Here is a 22,827-nt window from a genome sequence, read left to right on the forward strand (position 1 = left end):
CCTTCTCTGGACTTCCACAAATATTTTACCACCAATATTAGCCAAATCGGTCTAGTCTTTCGGCCGTTATGCGATCACATACATTCTGGCGATTAATTTTTTTATTTATATAGATAGATATTCACGATTGACCTTGCCTTATATTACGATAGCTGAATATTGCGCGTTCGGCCCTGTATCTCAAACGGTTAATCGTATGAAAAACTATTTGACGCATAACTTATACTCTTCAATTCCTACTTATATAGATGTAAACAACATTGGAGTTATGGAAACTATGATATCCGCAAAAAAAAAGGTTTTTTTTTAAACTTTAACCTTGAATAACTTCCGACGCGCACACGACCTATCTTTAGATTTTTAAGAAAACCTTTAGAACGCCACAATGAAGGTTTATACGAGTTTCCAGCTTTCTAACTCTCATTCCGAGATTGATATCTTTCTTGGGCGTAAGATGACTGGACAACTTCAAGATCTCCGTTCCACAGAAAGGATAGATCTCTATCTAAAAAGAAAAACGCTTAGAAGGAATGAAGCAGTGACTTCCACTAGCAAAAGGAAGAGCAGCAGATCCTCTTCCTGCGAAGTAGTGCCTGACAGCGGTTTCCGTGGGGGAAGCAGAGCCCGGATAAAGAGGAGGTTTTTTAGTCAGTATTGAACATCTGAGTCCGATATACCGCGCATAATCAGATTTTTTTTTGATTCAAACACCGGGATACAAGTGCAGAAAAAAGGAAATCGACACGAGTTGCGAATTACCTATTCGCACGCGTATCGTACAACGTTTTACAGTACATATGGCTCTTTAAAGTTTCGACATATGCACGGAAAGTGCACATTCACGCACGCGTGCCGGAAAGTAGCACCATATGTACCTACTGTAAATAGATATATTTTTCTACCTTTATAAAAAAAAACAGACACAACACACACAGCCCACGCACGCAACGTAAGCAATTATTATTTTATTACGTATAAAATAAAAACGTATAAACGTATGAAATTTGTGTGCTTAGAAGTCATGTGGCATTCCATGCCGATTATGAGCATCAGTACTCTTGACGAAGGATGAAAAGACAGTTCTAGGATTTTCATTCATTTTCACAATAATGATTTACAAAGTTTTATTTTGACCTTTGGTGACATTTATCCTCTTCGTCAAAGTTGTACAGTTTTACGGCAGGCTTTACGTAGAGCCTAAGTATAACGATTGTCCAGTTCTATCAAGTATGGGGTGAAGTATGGACTGGAGTGAGGTATCAACAGGCGCCCGGTCCAGCTCAAGTACTTGCACGTGGTTGCGCTGAGGGGCGGCACGCAGCCAGCAGCCGGGCACGTATAGAGTCACCTGCGGCCCGGTGCCCGGCCAATAGCGCCCGAGGTTGTGTCCGTTCACCCAAATGAAACCCTGAAAAATAGATTTGATAACAACCTGCCATTCGGAATAAGTTATAGCCACTTTCACAAAATATTGTCGTTAGTCATTAATCAGATCACACGCAATCACAAACATAAACGGAATGAAATCCAATTTTACAAATGTTTTTAGATATTTATTTAGACTTTATCGCACAAATTTACAAAAAAGTGTAAAAATGGCGGACTTAACGCCTTCAGGCATTCTCTACCAGTCAATCATTGTGGGCTAACCAGAAACAGTTAGTTTGGTGCAGGATTGTAAAGAGTTGATATGAAAATAGACACAAGTCGGGACTACTATGATACTATAGATAGATAGATAGAATACTCTTTATTGGCACACCTCAGTAAAAGATACAGCTTAAAGAAAAACAAATGATTAGTGATAGAGGCAGACAACAGGCGATGTTATCGCTATTATACTTACACAAATATATATTTTAAATATACCTACATATTTACAAATAAATAAACATACATGTATATAATAATTATTTACCTCCTGTGAGATATCACGCAGACATTCAGTCGCGAATGATTTTTAAAAAGTGCTTACGCGTCTTGCTTTTGAAGGTAAGCTTGCTCTGAGCTTGTTTGATAGGCAGAGGGAGAGCATTCCACAGACGAATTGCTTGGCAGGTGAATGAGTTTTGTGTTGTTTGATATATTATACTTTAATATACACGGTGTAACATGAGGAAACCAAAAGATTTTAACAGTGTATCCCTGATCACATTTAGAGACTAAAATGTCATATAAACTTTTTGCCAGTTTTACCATTAACTTTTTATATACAGGTACAAATACATTCAAAAAATTGGAAAAAACAAACAAATTTATTTTTTATTTTTGGCGAAATTTACTTAAATTCATATAATTTTTTTTCCTTCTTTTGGCCTCAGAAGTGCGTGGTTAAAATATTTCGGTTTCCTCATGCTACACTATACTTATAAGTTCATTTTTTTTTTCTAATTAAAAAGCGCCCTAGATTTTATTCACCTAAACAATCTTGTTTCACAATTACAAACCTAGACGTTAGCGGACGGTCGCTCAATTACTTGTGTTGTGTGAATAACTTAACAATAATGCTTGACCTATTAGCATTTGTTGCTGGTAAAAATGACTAGTATGATTAAAATTAACCAGGTTTATCTCAAGGTTACTTCTGTTAGGTAAACACTTTAAGGAAATATTTACGATTTAGGTACAAAAACTTCTTATGATACCAAATAATTTTTAAGAAAAAAAAAAAGTGACTTTGAGGCAGACCGGTGAAAGAAAGATTATCGTTGATTTTGGATTTCATACAATGAAATTAAAAAGACAGTATCCTACGCCTAATTATGTAGAAAAGGAGATAAAAGGAGGTTTGTCACTGCACCCACCTTGACATATTTCAGATTTGCTGGTTGACTGGTAAAATACCCGCATAGGGTATTTTACAATGGACAATGTATTAATTTTTTCTCTAGTTAGGTTCTATGGCCGTTGCGATGGTTTTGTGGGAATTATTCTTTGCTTCTTAATATAAAACTGTTGAAGTATTGATATATCAGACATTCAAATAAAAATTAAAAACTAAAAGAAGATGGTGTTTAATTAAGTCATACTTAACAGTGGTAGCAGTCCGTGGTTTAACGTAGGTGCGACGTAGTTCGGAAGAAGTTTTCAGTACAAACCTCGTATTACCTCCTTTTGTACATAATTAGGCGTAGGACGCTGTCTTTTTAATTTCATTGTATGAAATCCATAATCAACAATAATCTTTCTTTCACCGGTCTCCCTCAATGAAGTCGGTTTTTTTTCTTAAAATTATTTGATGTCGAAAGCGATTATTTCGAAAAATATTCACATAGGTAACCAACACACTTTTGTAGCAGTCTTTTTATGGTTTTAATTCTGAATTTCATTAATATAGTATGTCGGTACGTATACTTACATAGTTTCCGAGAACGACAGCTGTAAATTGACCTACGGATATTTTATGAGTTAGTTATCACGAAACTATTAGTTATGATTTCGCCATTTAAGTTAAGGTACTTTATAAAATATTAAAGAACGGTGGCTTAAAATATTTATTACCTTTCCCCATGAAGTAGTATCGAAAAATGTATCTTGAGGTTGTTCGTTTTCTGGAACTTTGAAGTAACCGTCAAACAGCATTGGTACTTCAAACCCTTGTTCGTCTTCAGTGTTAGCCGTCGCTAATCCGTCCAGGTTTTCAAGGGGAAATCCAGTTACAGACCAATTACCGTTGAGCACCTTTCTGCCCAAAGTGACTTCACTGAGGATACCCTGTTAATTAAACATAACTATTGGAATTGAACTATAAATTCATAGATAATTATTTTAGGATACATGAGCACTCATGTGTATTATTTTCATACCAACCTTGAAGTCGTGTAATTCGCTGCCATAATTTATGCGTCCTTGGTTTTCGACGAGCAATGATAGAACTGAGTCAGATTTGGTCTCTACCGGTAAGGAATATATTTTGTCAGTCCTGCTTAGTATTCCTTTAAATGTCTGAAAAATAAAATTAACATAACTGTTAAGCACCGTAGGCATATGCAAGGTATATGTACAGTCAGATGCAGAGAGAGATGACCGCCCCCCTGCATAAACTTATTTTATTGTATGCAGCGGGGGTCACCTCTCTTTGCAGCTGACTACATGGTTTAGACATATTTGGTGAGCATTAACTCATAAAGTACCAAATACTAACACCATCAATAAAAACATGAATGCGGTCCCGAGGTTTTGTAATTTCCAAAAGAGAGCCTGGGCCCATTTCCCCTGGCGAGATCTCATAGAGCATTAGTCCGGAGCGTTGGCGCAGTTTCTCAAATGTGGGCAGGTTTGAGCCGACTATACTTGGATACTTTTTTCCTAAGCTTGCCCGGCCTGCTGTAGATAATAGACCAAGTCGCTTTGTTAGGGTTATTTTTCCATACGCAGATTTATTTGAAGGTGTAGGAGGAGCACTGTTTGCTACTTCTGGGTTATGCTAAAATGAATGAATAAACATTATAAATATAAACCATAACATATTATTGTATTATTTTATAAAAGGTGTGTATTTTTCATAACATACCCGTGCTAAAACGTCGCGAATAGCGAAATATTTTGGAGTAGGGTCTCCGGCCTCGCTTAAAGGGGCATCATAGTCATATGACGTAATATCTGGCATATATGTGCCACCAGAGTTGGCACCTGCAATAAAAACGAAGATTTTTTTAAAATCTGATTTGATATTTAATTAATATATGTACCTAAGTATAGTTATTATTTAAACAAGAATGAAAACAATTTAATTTAATAGAAACCTGCTGTAAATTCGAAGTTGGTGCCACCGAAGAAAACGTAAATATTGAAGTTGATGGAACTGTTTAGCATGTTCTCTAGAGTGCGAACGACACTGGGCGTGGGGACGCGCTTGAATGACTCGCCCCAGTGCGTTAGCCAGCCTGGGTAGTACTCGGAGTTCATAAGAGGACCGTGCGGCATGTAGCTCCTCAATGATTTAAAATAATCTTGCATTTCTTGCTCTGTTAACACAAAAGAAGGTCAGCCAAGAAGAAGACGGTCACTTTAATGTGGTTTGATCCGGGAGTATCTATCTGTGCTTGTGTGATAGTCTTAAATGTAACATAAACGTAATAACATGGTGGATTACCGATTTCTTGAATGGTTACCAAGGATATTTTGGAATATTATATTGCAAATGTGTATTGTCAAGTATATTCAGTACATATGGATGGATACTTACTCGGAGTTACACCGAAATCAATTGTGGTGAGAACTTCTGGGATAGCACCATTTGTAAAAAACGAAATGTAACTGCCATCAGTGGTGTAGAGAAGAGCTTTGTCGCCCACATGGTGAAGCATTATGTCACGAGCTTGTGTTTTGTATTCCATGTCACTACCGTAACTGCCATATTCATTTTCCACCTGCCATGCCACATTGAAATCCAATGAATTGCGGTCATTATTTAAATTAATTAGAATGCATGTTTGTATCTGATTAAAATAATTACCTGAACTAAAATAATCGGGCCTCCGTTCCCAAATAATAGAGGTGTAAGCTGTTCAAACAACTTCTCCAACCATATTTTTGTTTCAGCGATGAAATCTGTGGAAAAACTTAACAATAACCAAATCGAATTCATAATATTCGGCACTTTTTATATTGTATTACGGTGTTATTGTGTTACTGTTTCTATTTTAATTATAGTTTTCTTAGTTGAGTTGAGTTTTGTTTTTCTTTTTTGTACAATAAATTGTTTTTCACGTCAGCAGCTCGAATAAGGGTACTTTGCTGCTTAAAAACAATGAGCAAAATCGCATTTTGCTCACTGAGTGAGGCAAAATAACATTCAAGTGACCTTTCTATTCGAATCAGTGCCGGATTAACCATTAAGCAAAATAAGCACTTGCTTAGGGCACCACGTCTAGGGGGGCACCAAAATCGTAGGAAAAAAAACGCACAGGCTGCATCAGCATCGCAGTCGTAGTGTACTTAGTACTTGTGTACACGAAACTTTTTGGTATGTGTGTACCCATCTAATAACGAAGAGTCGTAAGAGAGTGAGGACACGTAAGCACATCTCCAACCTTACGCTGAGGCCCTCAAAGCTCATGGTCAAAAAATCTTACCGTCGGGCTTGTGGCCAACCGATTTTCTCGACGTAGATTACCGATTTTGTGGCGAATTTTGCTCTCTTGCACACCAGATGTGTCGGCCAGCCCGAGTTTCTGCAGAGCCGCGATCCTGCGACCTAAGTGTCAAAGTGTTATAAAGGGCCCCGCGAAGGCCGAAAACCAAAAGTAGGCCGACCAGTAGGAGAACCGTGATTACATAGGTTCGATTTCAACCACTCTTTTGCAGTTCGGCGTCAAGTCTTATGCGACGCTAGGCCTTCTATTTTATGCAAACTGCCTCACTTTCACTTGGCCATGGATCCAAATCCAAGTCTTCTCTCGCAGCTGGGCCTTCTGCTTTGCTCACACCTCGCCGTTGGTTGTATTGTATGATAACGCGCCGCGATCGGACGCTCCGGATGTCCAGCCATTCTTACCTCGTCATTGGTCAAATTCAAGCCTGGCTTTCTTCCAGCTCGACCTTTGGCCTATCCGTAAGCGCCGATCGAACGCTCCGCACGTTCAGCCTTATGGAAAGCTCAGCCTTTGCTTTTAAAAACACTGATTTAAAGTTTCACGATTCAGGCCAATCAAATTAGATCGAAAAATAATAATTAATTCCCAGCAAACTGGAAATTGTTTTAATACTTTCATTTGGTCTTAAATGCGTGTAATCCGAGTTTGCTCCATCCCAAGAGGTGCATCTTTTGGGATCCTTAGGAGATATTTTTTTCATTTGGATTGCCAAACCATAGCACTTTGTGGATCAGACACTGGTAATGCGTTTTCGGATTATTACATGATTTTACCAAAAATAAAAAATGTCTCTATAAAAAATTTTTTTTTTACATTTTACTACGAAAACATTTTAAGGTATCTTCAATCAATCAATAAATTTTATTGCAAGAACAGTTAAATTACATTTCGGATCCTCAGATATCAATTTTTGTCATAATTAGAACAATTTTTCCAACGGACGTATTGTTTTCGATTTACAAGCAAAAAACTGAAAAAGAGGAAACATTGATGCACACCTCCTGGGATGGAGCAAACTCGGATTACACGCATCTTTAGGACCAAATTCGAAAAAATCTAATTTTATTGGCCTAATTGTGACACATTATTATTTAAGAAAACGGGAAGATAATGATGTCGACTTTACCCAGTCTTCTCCGAGACCATGGGGACAACGCCGTCCTTGAAACGTCAGGTCAGGTCAATAATTTTCTATTTAAGACATGGCTAAGCCCCTACTGAAGGCCTTGCCCTCACATGAATGAGCTTCGCAGGAAAGCTCTAGAGGTTGCAAAACCCTGTGCGGAGTACGGCCTGTGTTACGTCTTCGCTTACACTTCGATATTGGTTGGCTTGGCTTCCGGCCTTATGCGAAACACGATCTTCGAATTTGCTTACACTTGACCTTACCTACTTTTACATTACTGCTGCAGTACTGTCAATTTCCGTGATAAAATGATGTGACGGATTGAAAATTCCATTCTCAGCAGTACTGCAGCAATAACCGTCACTAAATTTACTAAGAAAATTCAATGTAATCTTGATGAGGGGGCACCATGGTCTAGAAATGCTTAGGGCATCAAAATATCTTAATCCGGCACTGATTCGAATGTCATTTCAACGTGCGGGGCCTAATACAAGTTCGAAATATTTGGATTCTATTGTCTTTGTTCCTTTCACGTCATTAGCAAAAAGAAAGAGACAAAAAAGTTCACACTTAATTCAACGGTATATTGACGGTTAATAATAGACCCCCGTAATAACTCAGACCGCATTGTTCCAAAACACCCTACGAGTCTTCATTCGTAATAATTAATTAATGAAATAAAAGTTTAAAATTAAATAAAAACACTATATTTTACGTATTTTATTATACAATCAAAACAATGAACTTATAAAAATGTACGCAATTGTTACGCAAAGTAAACAATTTTACTTTTAATGATCACTCCTATAGTTGACAAAAGTAGTATCCGTAATTCGGACCGTATCTTACAATTTTTTTTTTACAAAAAAAAAAAGATGTCGATTGGACTGTCAATTGATGTTTGTTATTTCATTATTTTCGTATTATTTTATTGAAATTTCTTTCGTTTTGTTTTATTGCGGTAATTAAACTTAATTGTTAGAATACCTTCAAAAAACATGAATGAAATAGTGATGAAGATGGATTAAATTTTTTGAGCTTGTATTTTTACCTTCCATATATGTTCTCACTGCCGACGTGAAATTTTTTGTGTACTACATGAGATCAAAGTTATTTAGATCTCGTGCGCTTTTGAGTCCCTTACTACGCTCAAGATTCTAAATTAGATATATAGAATCTTTCGCTTGCACGGGACTCAAAATAAGCACTCGAAGAAATATCTAACTTTGCTCTCTTGTTGTACAAATAACTATTGCTAATACATAGTACTACTAAAAATATTACCTGCATCAGTAGATCTCAATCGTATTTGAGGGTACTTTCCCAGTAGCCAATATGGGAAACCGCCCTGTGAAGTATAGAGAAATAAAAAAATTAAGATTATTTTTCTTATCATGCATTAGATAACTGAGAAACATCTTATTGTCATCGTCTTGCAATTTTTATCATGAAATACTTTTGCAGTTTCTAGGCTTTCGCTTACCTCTGCTATACATTTATGGATGGTTTGTGCTAACAAGTAAGGAAGTTACCACCACCTTAAAAGTACATATCTAAAAATATAAAACATCAAAATTATTCGTCACCAGATCTCTTTCAGCACATATGTAGGGCCCAGGGCGTAGGAGAACATGTAACCCTTCTTCCGCGGCGAGACGTATAAAACCAGCCACATCGCGATCACCTTCGAAGGAGTATTGTCTCTCTTCGGGCTCATGGAAACTCCATTCGACATACCTGATTAAACACATTTGCATTTATAACAGAGCGTTGTATTTATGTAGAATTATTTGCATTATAGTAATATAATACTAACGTCGACACAGCGTTAAGTCCAGCTGCTTTCAATTTATGCAAGCGATCTTTCCAGTACACTGCAGGCACTCTGAAGTAGTGCAAAGAACCTGATTGTATTTGAAATGGTTCTCCGTTGATTGCGAAGTGGTCACCTACTATAGTTATGCTGGGATTAGTCTGAAAATGCAAATTTACAATTAGTGTATGGTTCGCAGCCAACTGATTAAATTTACCAGCTAATTAGTTGGCTGAAGAACAACTAGCCAAGTCATTGATCGCAACGTTTAACCAGATGGCTGAACGTTGTGTGTGTTATGTAGGGGTTAATTTGGACATTGTTGAATTTGATATTCGGTTAGGTTAGGTTAGTATTTAATGTACAATAAACATTTATTTATTCATTTTATTACATTTAAATTACTTGCCTGAGTGAACCAGTCGTTTCCAAAGAGCTGACTTTAAATACGCCAAGTTGTTAAACGTTGAGTGATTTTGTATCAGCCTTGGCGACTAATTAGCTGGCTAACTTTACCAGATGGCTGCGATATAATGCACTATTTGGCGTGTATTTAAGTTACGAGATATTAAATTTCTATGCGACAGAGATGTTATGTGGTCATGTAGGGTATGATTCAGGTGTTTATTGTATTCATGACGAATCATCCTATAACTGGACGTTATTTTAATAGCTAGAAATAGGTACCTTTTCGCGAGAACGTTTAACTGTAATTAGTTAATCGTGTAACTAAATATAATCAGTTAATCACGAAAACTTTATGACCAGAAGTAGGTATACTAAGTATAATCTTTGGTATAATTCCTTGGCAAATCGGCATAGTAATTTGCGCGACTTTATTGAAAAAAAAATGTTTTATTTGAAAGAAGGTATCATTAATGTAGGCACATACTAGGTACCTAAGCTCATAGAAATTTCAAGTACATTGAAACACACGCAAAGGTGGTCACTGGTTACCTAAATCGAAAACTAAATTCGAAATTTGTGACCACCGCCGGCAAAACGTCCCACTTTGTCGCTTGCCATAAGGACGCCTTGACAGGTTATTCGTATAAAGATACAAGCAAATCTCGTCCTTATGGCAAGCGACAAAGTGGGACATTTTGCCAGCCGCGATAACTTTTTTCGATAGTAAACTTCGGAAATAAATAAATATATCTTTATTTCAGACCCAGAAGTCCATATATGGTTAGTAAAATTAACTTAAACCCTATATTATTCACAAAGGTTATGCTATGCCAATCAGACCTACTTGATATAGGTCAAAGTAGATCTGACCTGCTCCATCCAATGCCACATTATGGGGCAGCAAAATCTGTCCGCAATCACCTTCAGAATGCTGTTTCGACTTTCCCTTACGCGACTGATTAGCGACGTGATTTTTTTACGCATTATCGCGTGAAAATCGTCCGTGTGCGCTTGGGCGAACATTCCTGATGCACTGCACCATTTTGGAAGTCTCAACAGCATTCTGAAAGCGTTGTTGTATTGAATGCGAAGGGCGTTGTAGGCTCGTTTCGTATACCGAACCCAAAGACCGCTAGAGTAAAAAGACTGGCTATATGCTTTGAATAGAGTTATTTTTACTTCCACGAAGCATCTAGCGAATCTTCGAGCTAGCATATTACTCCTAACCGACAACGCCCTTCGCTCCCTCTCGATATCACTATCATCACACAGATCATTAGTTATAATGTGGCCCAAGTATTTGAAGCGATCCACTACTCTAAGTACAACCCCGCCAAGCGACACTGGAGGTATAAAATATGGTTTTATTTTACCCGCCTTAAAGACCATCACTTCACTCTTGGCGGCGTTGTATACGAGTCCATGTGCGGCTGCATACTTCTCACACTTGGCCACTAACTGTCTAAGGGCCCCGATAGACGGACTTAGCAGCACCATGTCATCTGCGTAGCTTATATTGTTAACACAAGTGTTTTCAACATAGCATCCCGCATGCATGCTGCTAAGTTCGCCTATCAAGTCGTTCATATACAAGTTGAACAGTTTCGGAGACGTAAGGCCCCCCTGTCTTACACCACATTCAAGCCTGTACTCAGAAGATAGTGACTTGGCCCACCTGACCTGGTTTGTTTGATTTTGGTACCAAAACTTTAGCAAATCTGTACAGTCATTCGGTATACCTGCCTCCTCCATTTTCTTCCAAAGCATATTGTAATTAACCCTGTCAAACGCTTTGGAGAGGTCGAGGAAGCAGGCATAGATTGGTGTTTTCCTGTCCGTGTAGTACCCGACAGTATGCTTGAGACACATAGTGGCACTTTCTGTAGATAACCCAGTTCTGAACCCAAACTGGGTGTCATAGATACTTAGGTACTTATCTAATGTAGAGTTCAGCATACTGTCGAGCACCTTCGCGGCAGTGGTGGCAAGAGAGATTGGCCTATAGTTCCCCGTGTCCGACAGATCACCAGTCTTGTTTTTAACGATGGGGACCACAGTGGTCTTCATAAGAGCTGCAGGTAAGTATGAATGGCTTATTCATAAATTTAGGAACATAGAGAGCACTCTAGGCAGATGAACGCCCGCATACCTAAAGTGTTCAATACTAAGGCCATCATGCCCAGGCGACTTTCCTCTTTGCATTCTTTTAATCACGTCTGCAACCATTTTGGATGTGAAGAAAGTCTTCCTGGGCCTGTCAATGGCCCCAGCATCCCCCACGTCAAGCGCAACTGACGGTGTATCCCTCAGCACGGATCTTACCGTGAAATGCTGTCGGAATAGTTCCGCGATATTTCCATGTTCACTTTTATCACCAACACACACAGGCAAGCCAGACGTCACATTCATCCGTTTGGTTAGTTTCCAGAAGTCACTATATTTACCGCCGCTATGGGCAAGGGCAAGCTTGTCCATAGCCAACTGATCCTGCCGGTCCTGGCACCACTTTAATTTTGCCTTGAACTTTTTTCTGCTGTTGTTCATTTGCTCATATAAGTGACCTTGACGCGGTTTTCCTGCATTCTCCCAAAGCATGAAGTGTAGTCTGGCTTCCCTGTGAGGACCTGCAACGAACTTATTCCAACCAGCGATATATCCGCCCTTTCTTCTGCGCTTGCTTCTATAAGTACATATCGCTGCATCAGTAAGAGCGGACACGATATCATTGTACATATTATCTAACAGCGTATGATGGTCGCGATTTCTGCACGCTCCTTCGCAACAGTCCCTAAGTGCTACCGGAAAATCAATTGATTTCAGGCGTTCGTTGCACAAACCACGATAACTATCAATCTGATCATCAGCCCTTACCCCCCATAACACTCTATTCTCGACTTCCCGCTCCATTACTTTTACAACGGGTTTCAACATGCCTAGGTTGCACTCTAGGACCATAGGAAAGTGTTCGGACCAGTCTACGTCATACATTACAGCTATATTCCGAATCAACGAATAAGCACTTTGGGTCACAATACAGTGGTCCAACCACCTCCTACATCCGTGAGCGTCACTAATATATGTGTAGGTTTCCGAATTTATTCCCATTTTCCCAATAAGGGTAATGGTATTTTTTTACATTTTCCTTCAGAAATCATCTTTTTCACCACCACGACTAAAAATTTTTTTGGAATGAACAACGTGATCTCTTTCAAAATACCCCATTTTGATTAAATAAATACTTATTTACTAAATTTTTTTTTGACAAAAAATCATTTTTGATACAAGTTTTTATTGCTGACTGTACTTTTCTTTCAACAGGCACCTAATGCTCGCCCAGACAACTCTAACAAACCCAAACACAATTAGGCTACGATGTTTTATGACGGAGTTCCTATGGCCACCTCCTGTCTCCATCATCAGATCAGGTCAATGGTACCATAATATTGCATTGTCACCCAACTTATATATGTATGCAAATTTTCAGCTTCATCGGAAACTCCCCGAAGTGGAGCACATTTTACTTGCAAGATTTGACCCGTACAAACATGGTTACATAGAAACATACATTTCATTTCAAGTTAAATAAAAGCTTTGTAATAGAACTGGCCTTAGAAATTTTGCGATGTGACAGACGGACGGACGGACAGAGTCGTACCATAAGGGTTCCTTTTACGTTTTTGGTAAAAATGGTTATGTTCAGTTATCTATTGTATACCTACATACTTCGATTACGTTTTATATTACGTTACAGTGATATGTCAGTTATGTCTGGACACGTGTAGTTTTAACACATGGCTTCTAGCGTAGGTACTAATTTAAACGATAACAAATCACATTGGAAACAAAAAAAGCGATCTATATGAATTTGTTCATGTGATGATCATTGAACCCTTCGCCCAACATATTTCAAATATATCTATACAATACGCCTAATGGGTTAAAACACAGTTTATTGTAATAGTACATTACTATAGAGGCCGGGAAACGTAGGGTTGCAGGCCAAGTAGATATATACGGATACGGATAGAGATACGCGGCCGGCAACCCCGTTTCTCGCCGAGATATGTATAGTGTTTTTCTCAAACTTGCAATTAAAACAAAAAAAATTAGTTAATTTGTTTTGTGGCGACCTACTCGGCTCGCCACTCTACCAGCGGTGTACAACCTTACGCGCGAAGTCATGGCGCGCCTGCGCGATGCGCCACCGCCGTTGCAATATGCACAACAAATCACCGTACCAAGCTAACTGAAGCTAGTTGACGGTTGGATACCAAGACGTTGTGTCACAATTTGACGTTAAAAAACAAAAGAAGGTTGCTTTACAGTCCTAGGTGTGTAAGGCAGTATGAAATTCCTTTCACATATCATCTTCGCTCATGCCACCTGATATGTAGTATTTCCGGACCTAATTTGACGTAAGTCATGTCATCATTTCATAGCAAGTTTGAGAAAATATAGTTTATTATTCAATCAGGCATATTACAATGCACTTACGAACGTCAAATAAAGCTACAAATAAAGCTACACTGGCTCTAACCCTACACCTCTGACCCGAGAAGATTTAATCAATCCTCCTCCTCAATTGGAGGAGGGTATCCCAATATGGACCGGCAAGAAAGTAGGCGGGACACATATTTTCAAAACATTATATCTTATAATTAACAAGCATTGAATAAGAAAAAAAAATACAATTTAGATTACTATAGAAATCATGCAATTACATACAGTAGCTACTTTTCTTTATAGAAATTTGATAAAAAAAAATATATATATATATATGACGGCGCGCCGTTTGATATTGCGCCAGCACTTGTCCCTATCTTTGAATTACTTGCAAATGATTGTTATTTAGTTGTTTGTTTTGATTAATAATAGCACGTAAAATCATGGTAAACGATGTTAGTAGTTAAATGTTGGTATTAATGGTAGGTATTCTCTAAACTAACTTGTTGTGATTGGTTAAACGTCAAAATATCGTGGTTGATTGAGTGTCATATTGACAGTTGACAGCTAATTGTTTGTTTTGATTGTTTAAACGTCAAAATGTCAAGATTGTTGATTATTATAAAAATTAGGGTACCTTTGAAATTATGTTGACATTGATAGTTATGAAAAGTTGAAGGTAGCATTAAAATAGGAGCGGGTTTCCCCCCCCGAATAGGGTAGCAAGATGGCGCCGACCGGTCGGCAGCCGTCATTCTGTTGACAGCTGCGCACGGCGGTGCACGTGTTCTAACCTATTGGCTCCTAATCTAATTTTATCGTGTCAATCGTATTGTAGTTTAATCTAAAGTTTATTTAAATAAAATCAGTGATCCGTAAACGTGTAGAACGTGCTTTTATTTCCGCGTTTTCTCCATCCTTATACGACAATGGCTGATAACGATGAAAGCGATGATGCCAACACTCGTGATGTGTCACTAAATGTTGACAAACGTTCCGCCGAGCCTCCTGATGCTTCTTCATCAGAAGTGGGATTACCCCGTGCATTTCCAGAGCAGCCTACAGGTCAGAATGAAAAATATTCACTAAATAATGAGTGCGATCGATGGAAATCTCTTTTTGACATGCAACAACGGAACTTGGCAGAGTTAATTCGTGCTATACAAGAACCACGTGTCACGGAATCAAAAGTTTCGTTGCCTGAATTTAATCCTGATATTCGGGATAGCGATGCTCGTGCGTGGTGCGAAACAGTGGACTTATGTTTGCAAGATAAACACCTTTCGGGTGGTAATCTCATAATGACCATAAGCAAAGCACTCAAAGGAAGCGCAGCAGCGTGGTTAGCACAGGCTAGTTTTCCTGGAATAACTTGGCCCCAGTTGAAAGACCTGTTTCTCGCCCGATTCGATTTTGTTGAAACTCCTGCCGCAAATTTATGGCGATTATTCAATGAGAGCCCAAAAGAACGTGAATGCTTATCCGCTTACACCAGTCGCTTTATGAGCGCCTTGTTGGCAAGATGGAAGTCTTTGACCACCGAGCAAATCGCCATCGCTGTTACACTAGCCCATGCTGCGAAGATAGAGCCTCGATTACAAAGAGTGGCATTTACCACTGAAATAGAAAACCGCAACAAACTTCAGCAAGAGCTTATGGCCTATACTTTTAGAAAAAGAGGACCTCCTAATCAAGACAAGACAACTTCGTTTGTGGATGCAAAAAAGCCGCGTACTGATAGCTCACGACGATGTTACAACTGTGGCAGGCTAGGCCATATATCTAGTGAATGTCGAGGAAGCAGTAGTCGTGACCCCAACACTAGCATACGTTCCGAGAGTTCAAGTACATCTACACCACAATTATCGAAAGGAGACAACGAAAACAAAAAGAAGATTACTCCAACCTGCTTCAAATGTGGCGAACAAGGTCACATCGCTTCACACTGCCCTAGTAAGGATACTAAGGCCAGCGATATACGGGTCGAGCGACGGGTGGACATCTGCACCATCAAAGCAGCCACTGATCATCTTATGGACCAAACCGGTGAGAAGTTTTCATTTTGTTTCGATTCTGGTGCCGAATGCTCTTTAATAAGAGAAAGTTTAGCAAGTAAACTCTCTGGCAAACGAATGTATTATGCAGTGACGTTGATAGGTTTAAATGGAAATATCAATTGCAACTTCCAAGTTTTGTCAACAGTAACTATTCAAGGTTATTCGGTGGAGTTGTTGTTTCATGTGGTGCCAGATGAAAATATTACTGATGACATTATGATAGGTAGAGATTTGCTTTTGTCAGGCTTTTCGGTTGAGATTTTTGAGCATAAGCTTGTGGTTAATAAAACAAAAGTAGTATCAGTCTGTAGTGTAGGGCAAAAAGTAAATAGTTTTGAAGGTATAAACAGTGATATGACTGGGCGCGACAGACAAAAATTGATTTCGCTCCTTGAAAATAATTCTAGATACTTTGTGGAGGGCACGCCGACTGGTAGGGTTACTACGGGCCAACTGGAAATTAAATTGATAGACCCCAACCGTACGGTTCAACGTAGGCCTTACCGGTTAAGTCCAGATGAGAGAACTGTCGTACGTAATCAAATTAAAGAGCTTTTATCAGCCGGTGTAATACGGGAAAGCAGTTCTCCTTTCGCAAGTCCCATGTTGCTGGTTAAAAAGAAAGACGGAAGTGATAGGCTTTGCGTCGATTACCGGGAACTCAATAACAACACGGTGCCTGATAGATATCCTCTACCATTAATATCAGATCAAATTCAACGCTTGGTCGGAGCTAATTATTTTACCTCGTTAGATATGGCTAGTGGATATCATCAGATACCGGTCCAAGAAGAGTCTATCGAGCGTACAGCTTTTGTCACACCCGAAGGCCAATTTGAATACTTATCCATGCCTTTCGGGCTTCGCAATGCGCCTTCAATTTACCAACGAGCCATTAATAAAGCCCTAGGATCGTTGACCGAGTCCTTTGCTGTCGTCTATCTAGATGACGTAATCATTCCATCGCGTACTATTGAGGAAGGACTTGAGCGGTTACAGTTAGTAATGAAAGCTTTGACGGATGCAGGATTCTCCTTAAATATCAAGAAATGTGCTTTTCTGAAAGAGAGGGTAGAATTTTTGGGCTTTGAGGTGTCTGCAGGCGAAATAAGACCAAATCCACGTAAAATTAGAGCTTTAACTGAACTGGCACCTCCTCAAACTGTTACTCAACTACGTCAATTTATCGGTTTGGCTTCTTACTTTCGGCAGTTTGTCCCTGGATTTTCGCAAAAAGCAGCCCCGCTCTACGGTCTTACGTCAGGCAAAGGAAATATTCACTGGACACCCGAGCTTGAAAAAATTCGTAGAGAAATCATAGATATTCTTACTTGCAAACCTGTACTTACCATATTCGACCCGGATCTTCCTACGGAATTGCACACGGACGCGAGCGCGGAAGGCTATGGTGCAATACTTATGCAAAAAGTTGATGGTAGATTACATGTCGTAGAATATTACAGTCGCCGAACCTCTATGGCTGAGTCAAATTACCACTCCTACGAACTAGAGACACTTGCAATCGTCAACGCTATCAAGCATTTTCGTCATTATTTACAGGGGAAGAAGTTTTTAGTAGTGACAGACTGCAACGCGGTCAAAGCATCTAAATCAAAAGTCGATCTCACACCACGAGTGCATAGGTGGTGGTGTTTTCTACAGTCATTTGATTTTGACATCGAATACCGGCAGGGCAAACATATGAGTCACGCAGATTTCTTCTCACGTAATCCTTTGCCAACCCGTGAGCAGATAACTAGAGTCGAACAGAAACGAATTAATTTAACAGAAATTTCAGATACCTGGCTACAAGCCGAACAGCAAAAAGACGATGAAATAAAATCTATCATAGCTAAACTTGAAACAAATGAACTCGATAGCGACATTGCTAAAACGTATGAAATTAGGCGTGGGTTACTATATCGAAAAGTTGACAGGAACAATAAAAGTATTTGGTTGCCCATAGTTCCTCGGGCTTTTCAGTGGGCCATAATAAATCACGTACATGAAAACATCATGCATTTAGGGTGGGAAAAGACCCTAGAAAAAGTCTACTGCCACTTTTGGTTTCCAAACATGAACAAGTATGTTAGGAAATTTGTAGAAAATTGCATAACTTGCAGGGTGGCAAAGGGTAACTCCGGAAAGGTCCAAGCTGAATTACACCCCATCCCCAAAGTTACTATTCCATGGCACACCATTCATATGGATGCAACGGGAAAGTTAAGCGGAAAGAAAGATACGAAAGAATACGTATTCGTATCTATAGATGCTTTTACGAAATTTGTGATTTTATACCATACACGAAATATAGACGCAACTAGTGCGATTAAAGCATTAAAATACAATGTTTCATTGTTTGGCGCACCTCAGCGCGTTATTGCTGATCAGGGTAGATGTTTCTCAGGAAAGGACTTTAGGGACTATTGCAACGCCCATAATGTTGATTTACATCTTGTTGCAACTGGTAGTAGCCGAGCTAATGGGCAGGTAGAGCGAGTTATGTCTACGCTCAAAAATATGTTAACAGCTGTAGAGACAAGTAGGAATAGGTCTTGGCAAGATGCGCTGCCTGATATTCAGCTGGCTATCAATTGTACGATGAGTAGGGTAACAAAAGCGAGTCCCTTAGAGCTTTTAATAGGAAAGGTTGCTAGACCTTTAGACCTAATGACATTAGAAATGGACGAGACTGCAATTGACTTAAATTCTATTAGAGAGCAATCGGCACGAGAAATAGAGGCTAGCACTTCTTACGAAAAGAACAGGTTCGATAAAACTAAAGCCAAGGTTAAAAAGTTTAAAGTTGGTGATTACGTTCTTTTGGAAAACCACGAGCGTAATCAAACAAAGTTAGACTCAAAATTTAAAGGTCCATATTTGGTAGTAGAGCTGTTGGATGGTGACAGGTATCTGCTGAAGGCTCTTAACTCTAATAGAACATACAAATACGCACATGATCGCGTGCGGGCCATGCCTGAGTGCTATGTTCCTTTAGAGTTAAACGCTGGGTTAGAAATCCCTATTGACCAAGTTGAGACAGAATGTGCCGATGACGGCGATGGTGAGTAACTTTATTACGTACAATATCTTTGCTTACTATGATTTCACTAATGGTCTCTGTAATGACAATGACTCGCCTGTGTGGCATTGGTGCGCCTGTGTGGCATTGACGAGCATGTGTGGCATTGACGAGCCTGTGTGGCATTGACGAGCCTGTGTGGCATTGACGAGCCTGTGTGGCATTGACGAGCCTGTGTGGCAATGGTTCGCCTTTGTGGTACTGACTACTTAGCCTGTGTGGCATTAATGACCCTATACTGTGTGTATGCTTATAACTGTGTGTGTCATCCTGATCCTATATGGTACTCATGACCTTGTGTAATGACGGGCCTGTGTGGCACGAGTTTAACTTTATTTCTTGTGTGGCATATGATGGTCAGGGTGACCGAGTGGATCGTAGTGTAAACCACTAGGTATTTATTACTCGTTTGCAGATACTGAAGATGAGACAGCTGCAGCACACGAGGACGTGTGAATATGCAGGACGGCCGTGACGGCGCGCCGTTTGATATTGCGCCAGCACTTGTCCCTATCTTTGAATTACTTGCAAATGATTGTTATTTAGTTGTTTGTTTTGATTAATAATAGCACGTAAAATCATGGTAAACGATGTTAGTAGTTAAATGTTGGTATTAATGGTAGGTATTCTCTAAACTAACTTGTTGTGATTGGTTAAACGTCAAAATATCGTGGTTGATTGAGTGTCATATTGACAGTTGACAGCTAATTGTTTGTTTTGATTGTTTAAACGTCAAAATGTCAAGATTGTTGATTATTATAAAAATTAGGGTACCTTTGAAATTATGTTGACATTGATAGTTATGATTGTTATGAAAAGTTGAAGGTAGCATTAAAATAGGAGCGGGTTTCCCCCCCCGAATAGGGTAGCAAGATGGCGCCGACCGGTCGGCAGCCGTCATTCTGTTGACAGCTGCGCACGGCGGTGCACGTGTTCTAACCTATTGGCTCCTAATCTAATTTTATCGTGTCAATCGTATTGTAGTTTAATCTAAAGTTTATTTAAATAAAATCAGTGATCCGTAAACGTGTAGAACGTGCTTTTATTTCCGCGTTTTCTCCATCCTTATACGACAATGGCTGATAACGATGAAAGCGATGATGCCAACACTCGTGATGTGTCACTAAATGTTGACAAACGTTCCGCCGAGCCTCCTGATGCTTCTTCATATATATATATATATAATATATATGTCATATTAACCATACAAATACTAGCTCTTTCAGAAAACATCGAATTCTTGCACAAGGAAAAGAAAAATAAAATTAATAAAGAAATGAGAATATACATTATATAAATCTGACAGATTGCTATACCTACAAAAAATATTCGATGTGCTATCTTACGTGAGCAATACAATGATTTCACATATACACATAATACAATGATTTTAATTGCTACTTGTTTTTACAGTTTCTGGTTTGGACCATGCATGTTTGTCTGTCAAGTAATCCTCGACTCTATAATAAGCCTTCAATATCAATGACTTTTTAAGTAATTCTTAAGAGCTGGCAAGGGTAACCTTAAAGCATCATCAGGTAATAATAATTCAGCCTATATACGTCCCACTGCTGGGCTCGAGAGGGCTCGGGCTATAGTCCCCACGCTAGCCCAATGCGGATTGGGGACTTATCGTCAGGTAACTCGTTATAAAAATGAATGCATTGTCCAACGAATGACATTTGTACTTTGTGGACACGAAACTTTCTGATAGAAAGCTTATTTTTATTTCTAGTGCTATAGTTATGGACATCTGAATTCTTAGTGAAGGAGTCTAGATTCTTAATAACATATCTGTATTGGGAAGCTACAGTTAAAATATTAATTTCTTTGAAAAGTTCTTATATATAGAACGAATGGCTCTCTTTTGTAAGACAAATATAGTCTGTATGTCAGCTGCTTTGCCCCAAACCAGAATACTATATGACATTACACTATGAAAATAACTATAATAGACAAGGCGAGCTGTCTCAACATTGGTCAATTGTCTGATTCTCCTAACAGCGTAAGCGGCCGAACTTAATTTAAATAACTAAATACTTAATAGCAAATGCTAGCGTTCTTATATAAGGACTCCATTGTAGATTTTTGTCCAATGTTAAACCAGGAAACAGTGCTTCTACCATCTCTAAGCATTCATTATTCAAAAGTATCTTAGTCTCGACTGGTTTAACATTCGGCAAAGAAAATCGAATACATTTGGTTTTCTTACCATTAAGAAGCAAATTATTAATAGTAAACCAGTTAATTACATCATCGAGGGTGCTATTAATTACACTGTAATCGGTTGATTTCCGATCTATTTTAAAAAGTAGTGATGAATCATCATCATCATCACTACTTTTTGTAGGTACCTACTAACCTTTACTGAAGATGTATCAACGGAGCGAATCCTGTTCCTCCCCGGGCTCCTCACGTGCACGACTGAGGGCTCGAATGACATCGAGACCGGGCTCTCGGCCTGCGCCACACCGTACAACACGCAACACAGCCATAGCGCCGGGCCGCGTCTGCAGCAATCGCGCAAACGCATAATGCCCTGAAATTCACAATAGTATTTTATACAATCGTGATATAATAGAGAGCTTTTCAGTCGAGTACCGTGTTAAGGCAACAAAGCTTGCTGAGTTGCCTAAGTAAGGCACGAGATTGAAAAGCTTGATTATATCACTATTGTATACAATACTTTTCTACGAGTCATCTAAAATAATACTTTTTTTACTATAAAACCTAAATAATTAATGAAAATTGTTAAGTATCTCAGTAGAAAAATAATTAGTACAAAAGACATAAACGCGCAAAGCCCGTTGCCCGCCCGTTGCCCGCCCGTCCCCCGTTTAGTATTTTCTATGGGACGGCGGCATTTTTTTATAGTTGACTACAGCGTATCGAATTGAAATCTTATATTTGAGTGGGACATGAAAAGTACGCAATTATAGTTTGGTATATTAACAACATTAGGAGCGTCGTTTAAGAATCTCTCAACCTCTTCAGCAGTGAAAATCTTTGATTTCTTGCTTTTAAAGTTTTCCGATCGTCTTTTTAAAAATGCTAACTAGTTCTTAAAATTCTTGAGATCAACTTGACGCTTGTTATGAATAGTTGATTTAAGCATTGTATACGTGCTCCAAAGTGTAGATGGTTTTAATGTCTTCGATATTTTTGCGAAATATGCCAGAAACACGGTTTCCGACAGCGACTTTACTTTCTTAGCGCTTCTCCAGTTTAAAAAGTAGTCGTATGCCTTCATGTATCTCTCCTTAGAACATTCCAGTAACAAACTATCGATCGCCGTTTTCGCCTCTACTTTTATCGATGCGGGAGTTGAATTAATTTCTTCGTCGCTGGAATCGCACGATAAATCCATTTTTATTCAGAACTGAAAAAAAATCTTGTTTTATCCGTTATTCCCGCCTTTTCTATGATTTTGTTTCCAATTAAAAAGTTTCAGTGTAATGGGCTCTACTCGATAGACAACAAACAAAACACATGCAAGAAATCGCAGACGATTTTTGCTACAATCCCGATAAATTGGGTACGAATTCAGTCTATAAAACCCATTATTCAATCATTTCATTCATCAATTGCTAGATTGTCTATGGTTTCAGTCATTTTAATACCTATTTTTTAAGACAGAAAGAGATAGCAATAGGTGTTTGTAAAACCATGAATGAGGGGAATAGTAGAATTATTAGAATAGCTTTTTTCAAGAGACAGAAAGAGATAGCAATAGGTGTCTGTACCGCCTTAAATGAATGGAGGTACAGACACGGGTCTATTTTATATAGCATAGGGGCCGT

At 38.9% G+C, this 22,827-nt stretch overlaps 1 protein-coding gene across 4 annotated transcripts in view; it reads right to left on the reverse strand.

The window, feature by feature from the left end:
• Positions 1-1,107: 1,107 nt before the first annotated feature.
• Positions 1,108-22,827, reverse strand: part of LOC133521345 (beta-galactosidase-like) — a 28,870-nt gene continuing 7,150 nt past the window's right edge. For all 4 annotated transcript variants that reach the window (XM_061856260.1, XM_061856258.1, XM_061856257.1 and 1 more), the window contains exons 2-13: positions 21,390-21,566; positions 9,041-9,198; positions 8,811-8,961; positions 8,509-8,572; positions 5,459-5,553; positions 5,189-5,372; positions 4,746-4,967; positions 4,514-4,632; positions 4,145-4,426; positions 3,811-3,945; positions 3,502-3,714; positions 1,108-1,408 (exon numbers count right to left, since the gene is read on the reverse strand). In XM_061856260.1, coding sequence (XP_061712244.1) covers positions 1,187-1,408; positions 3,502-3,714; positions 3,811-3,945; positions 4,145-4,426; positions 4,514-4,632; positions 4,746-4,967; positions 5,189-5,372; positions 5,459-5,553; positions 8,509-8,572; positions 8,811-8,961; positions 9,041-9,198; positions 21,390-21,560 — 2,016 coding nt within the window. In that variant the 5' untranslated portion in view covers positions 21,561-21,566 and the 3' untranslated portion in view covers positions 1,108-1,186. The remainder of the gene's footprint in view (positions 1,409-3,501; positions 3,715-3,810; positions 3,946-4,144; positions 4,427-4,513; positions 4,633-4,745; positions 4,968-5,188; positions 5,373-5,458; positions 5,554-8,508; positions 8,573-8,810; positions 8,962-9,040; positions 9,199-21,389; positions 21,567-22,827) is intronic.

This window comes from Cydia pomonella, chromosome 9 (assembly GCF_033807575.1).
Source record: "Cydia pomonella isolate Wapato2018A chromosome 9, ilCydPomo1, whole genome shotgun sequence".
Classification (NCBI taxonomy): Eukaryota; Metazoa; Arthropoda; class Insecta; order Lepidoptera; family Tortricidae; genus Cydia; species Cydia pomonella.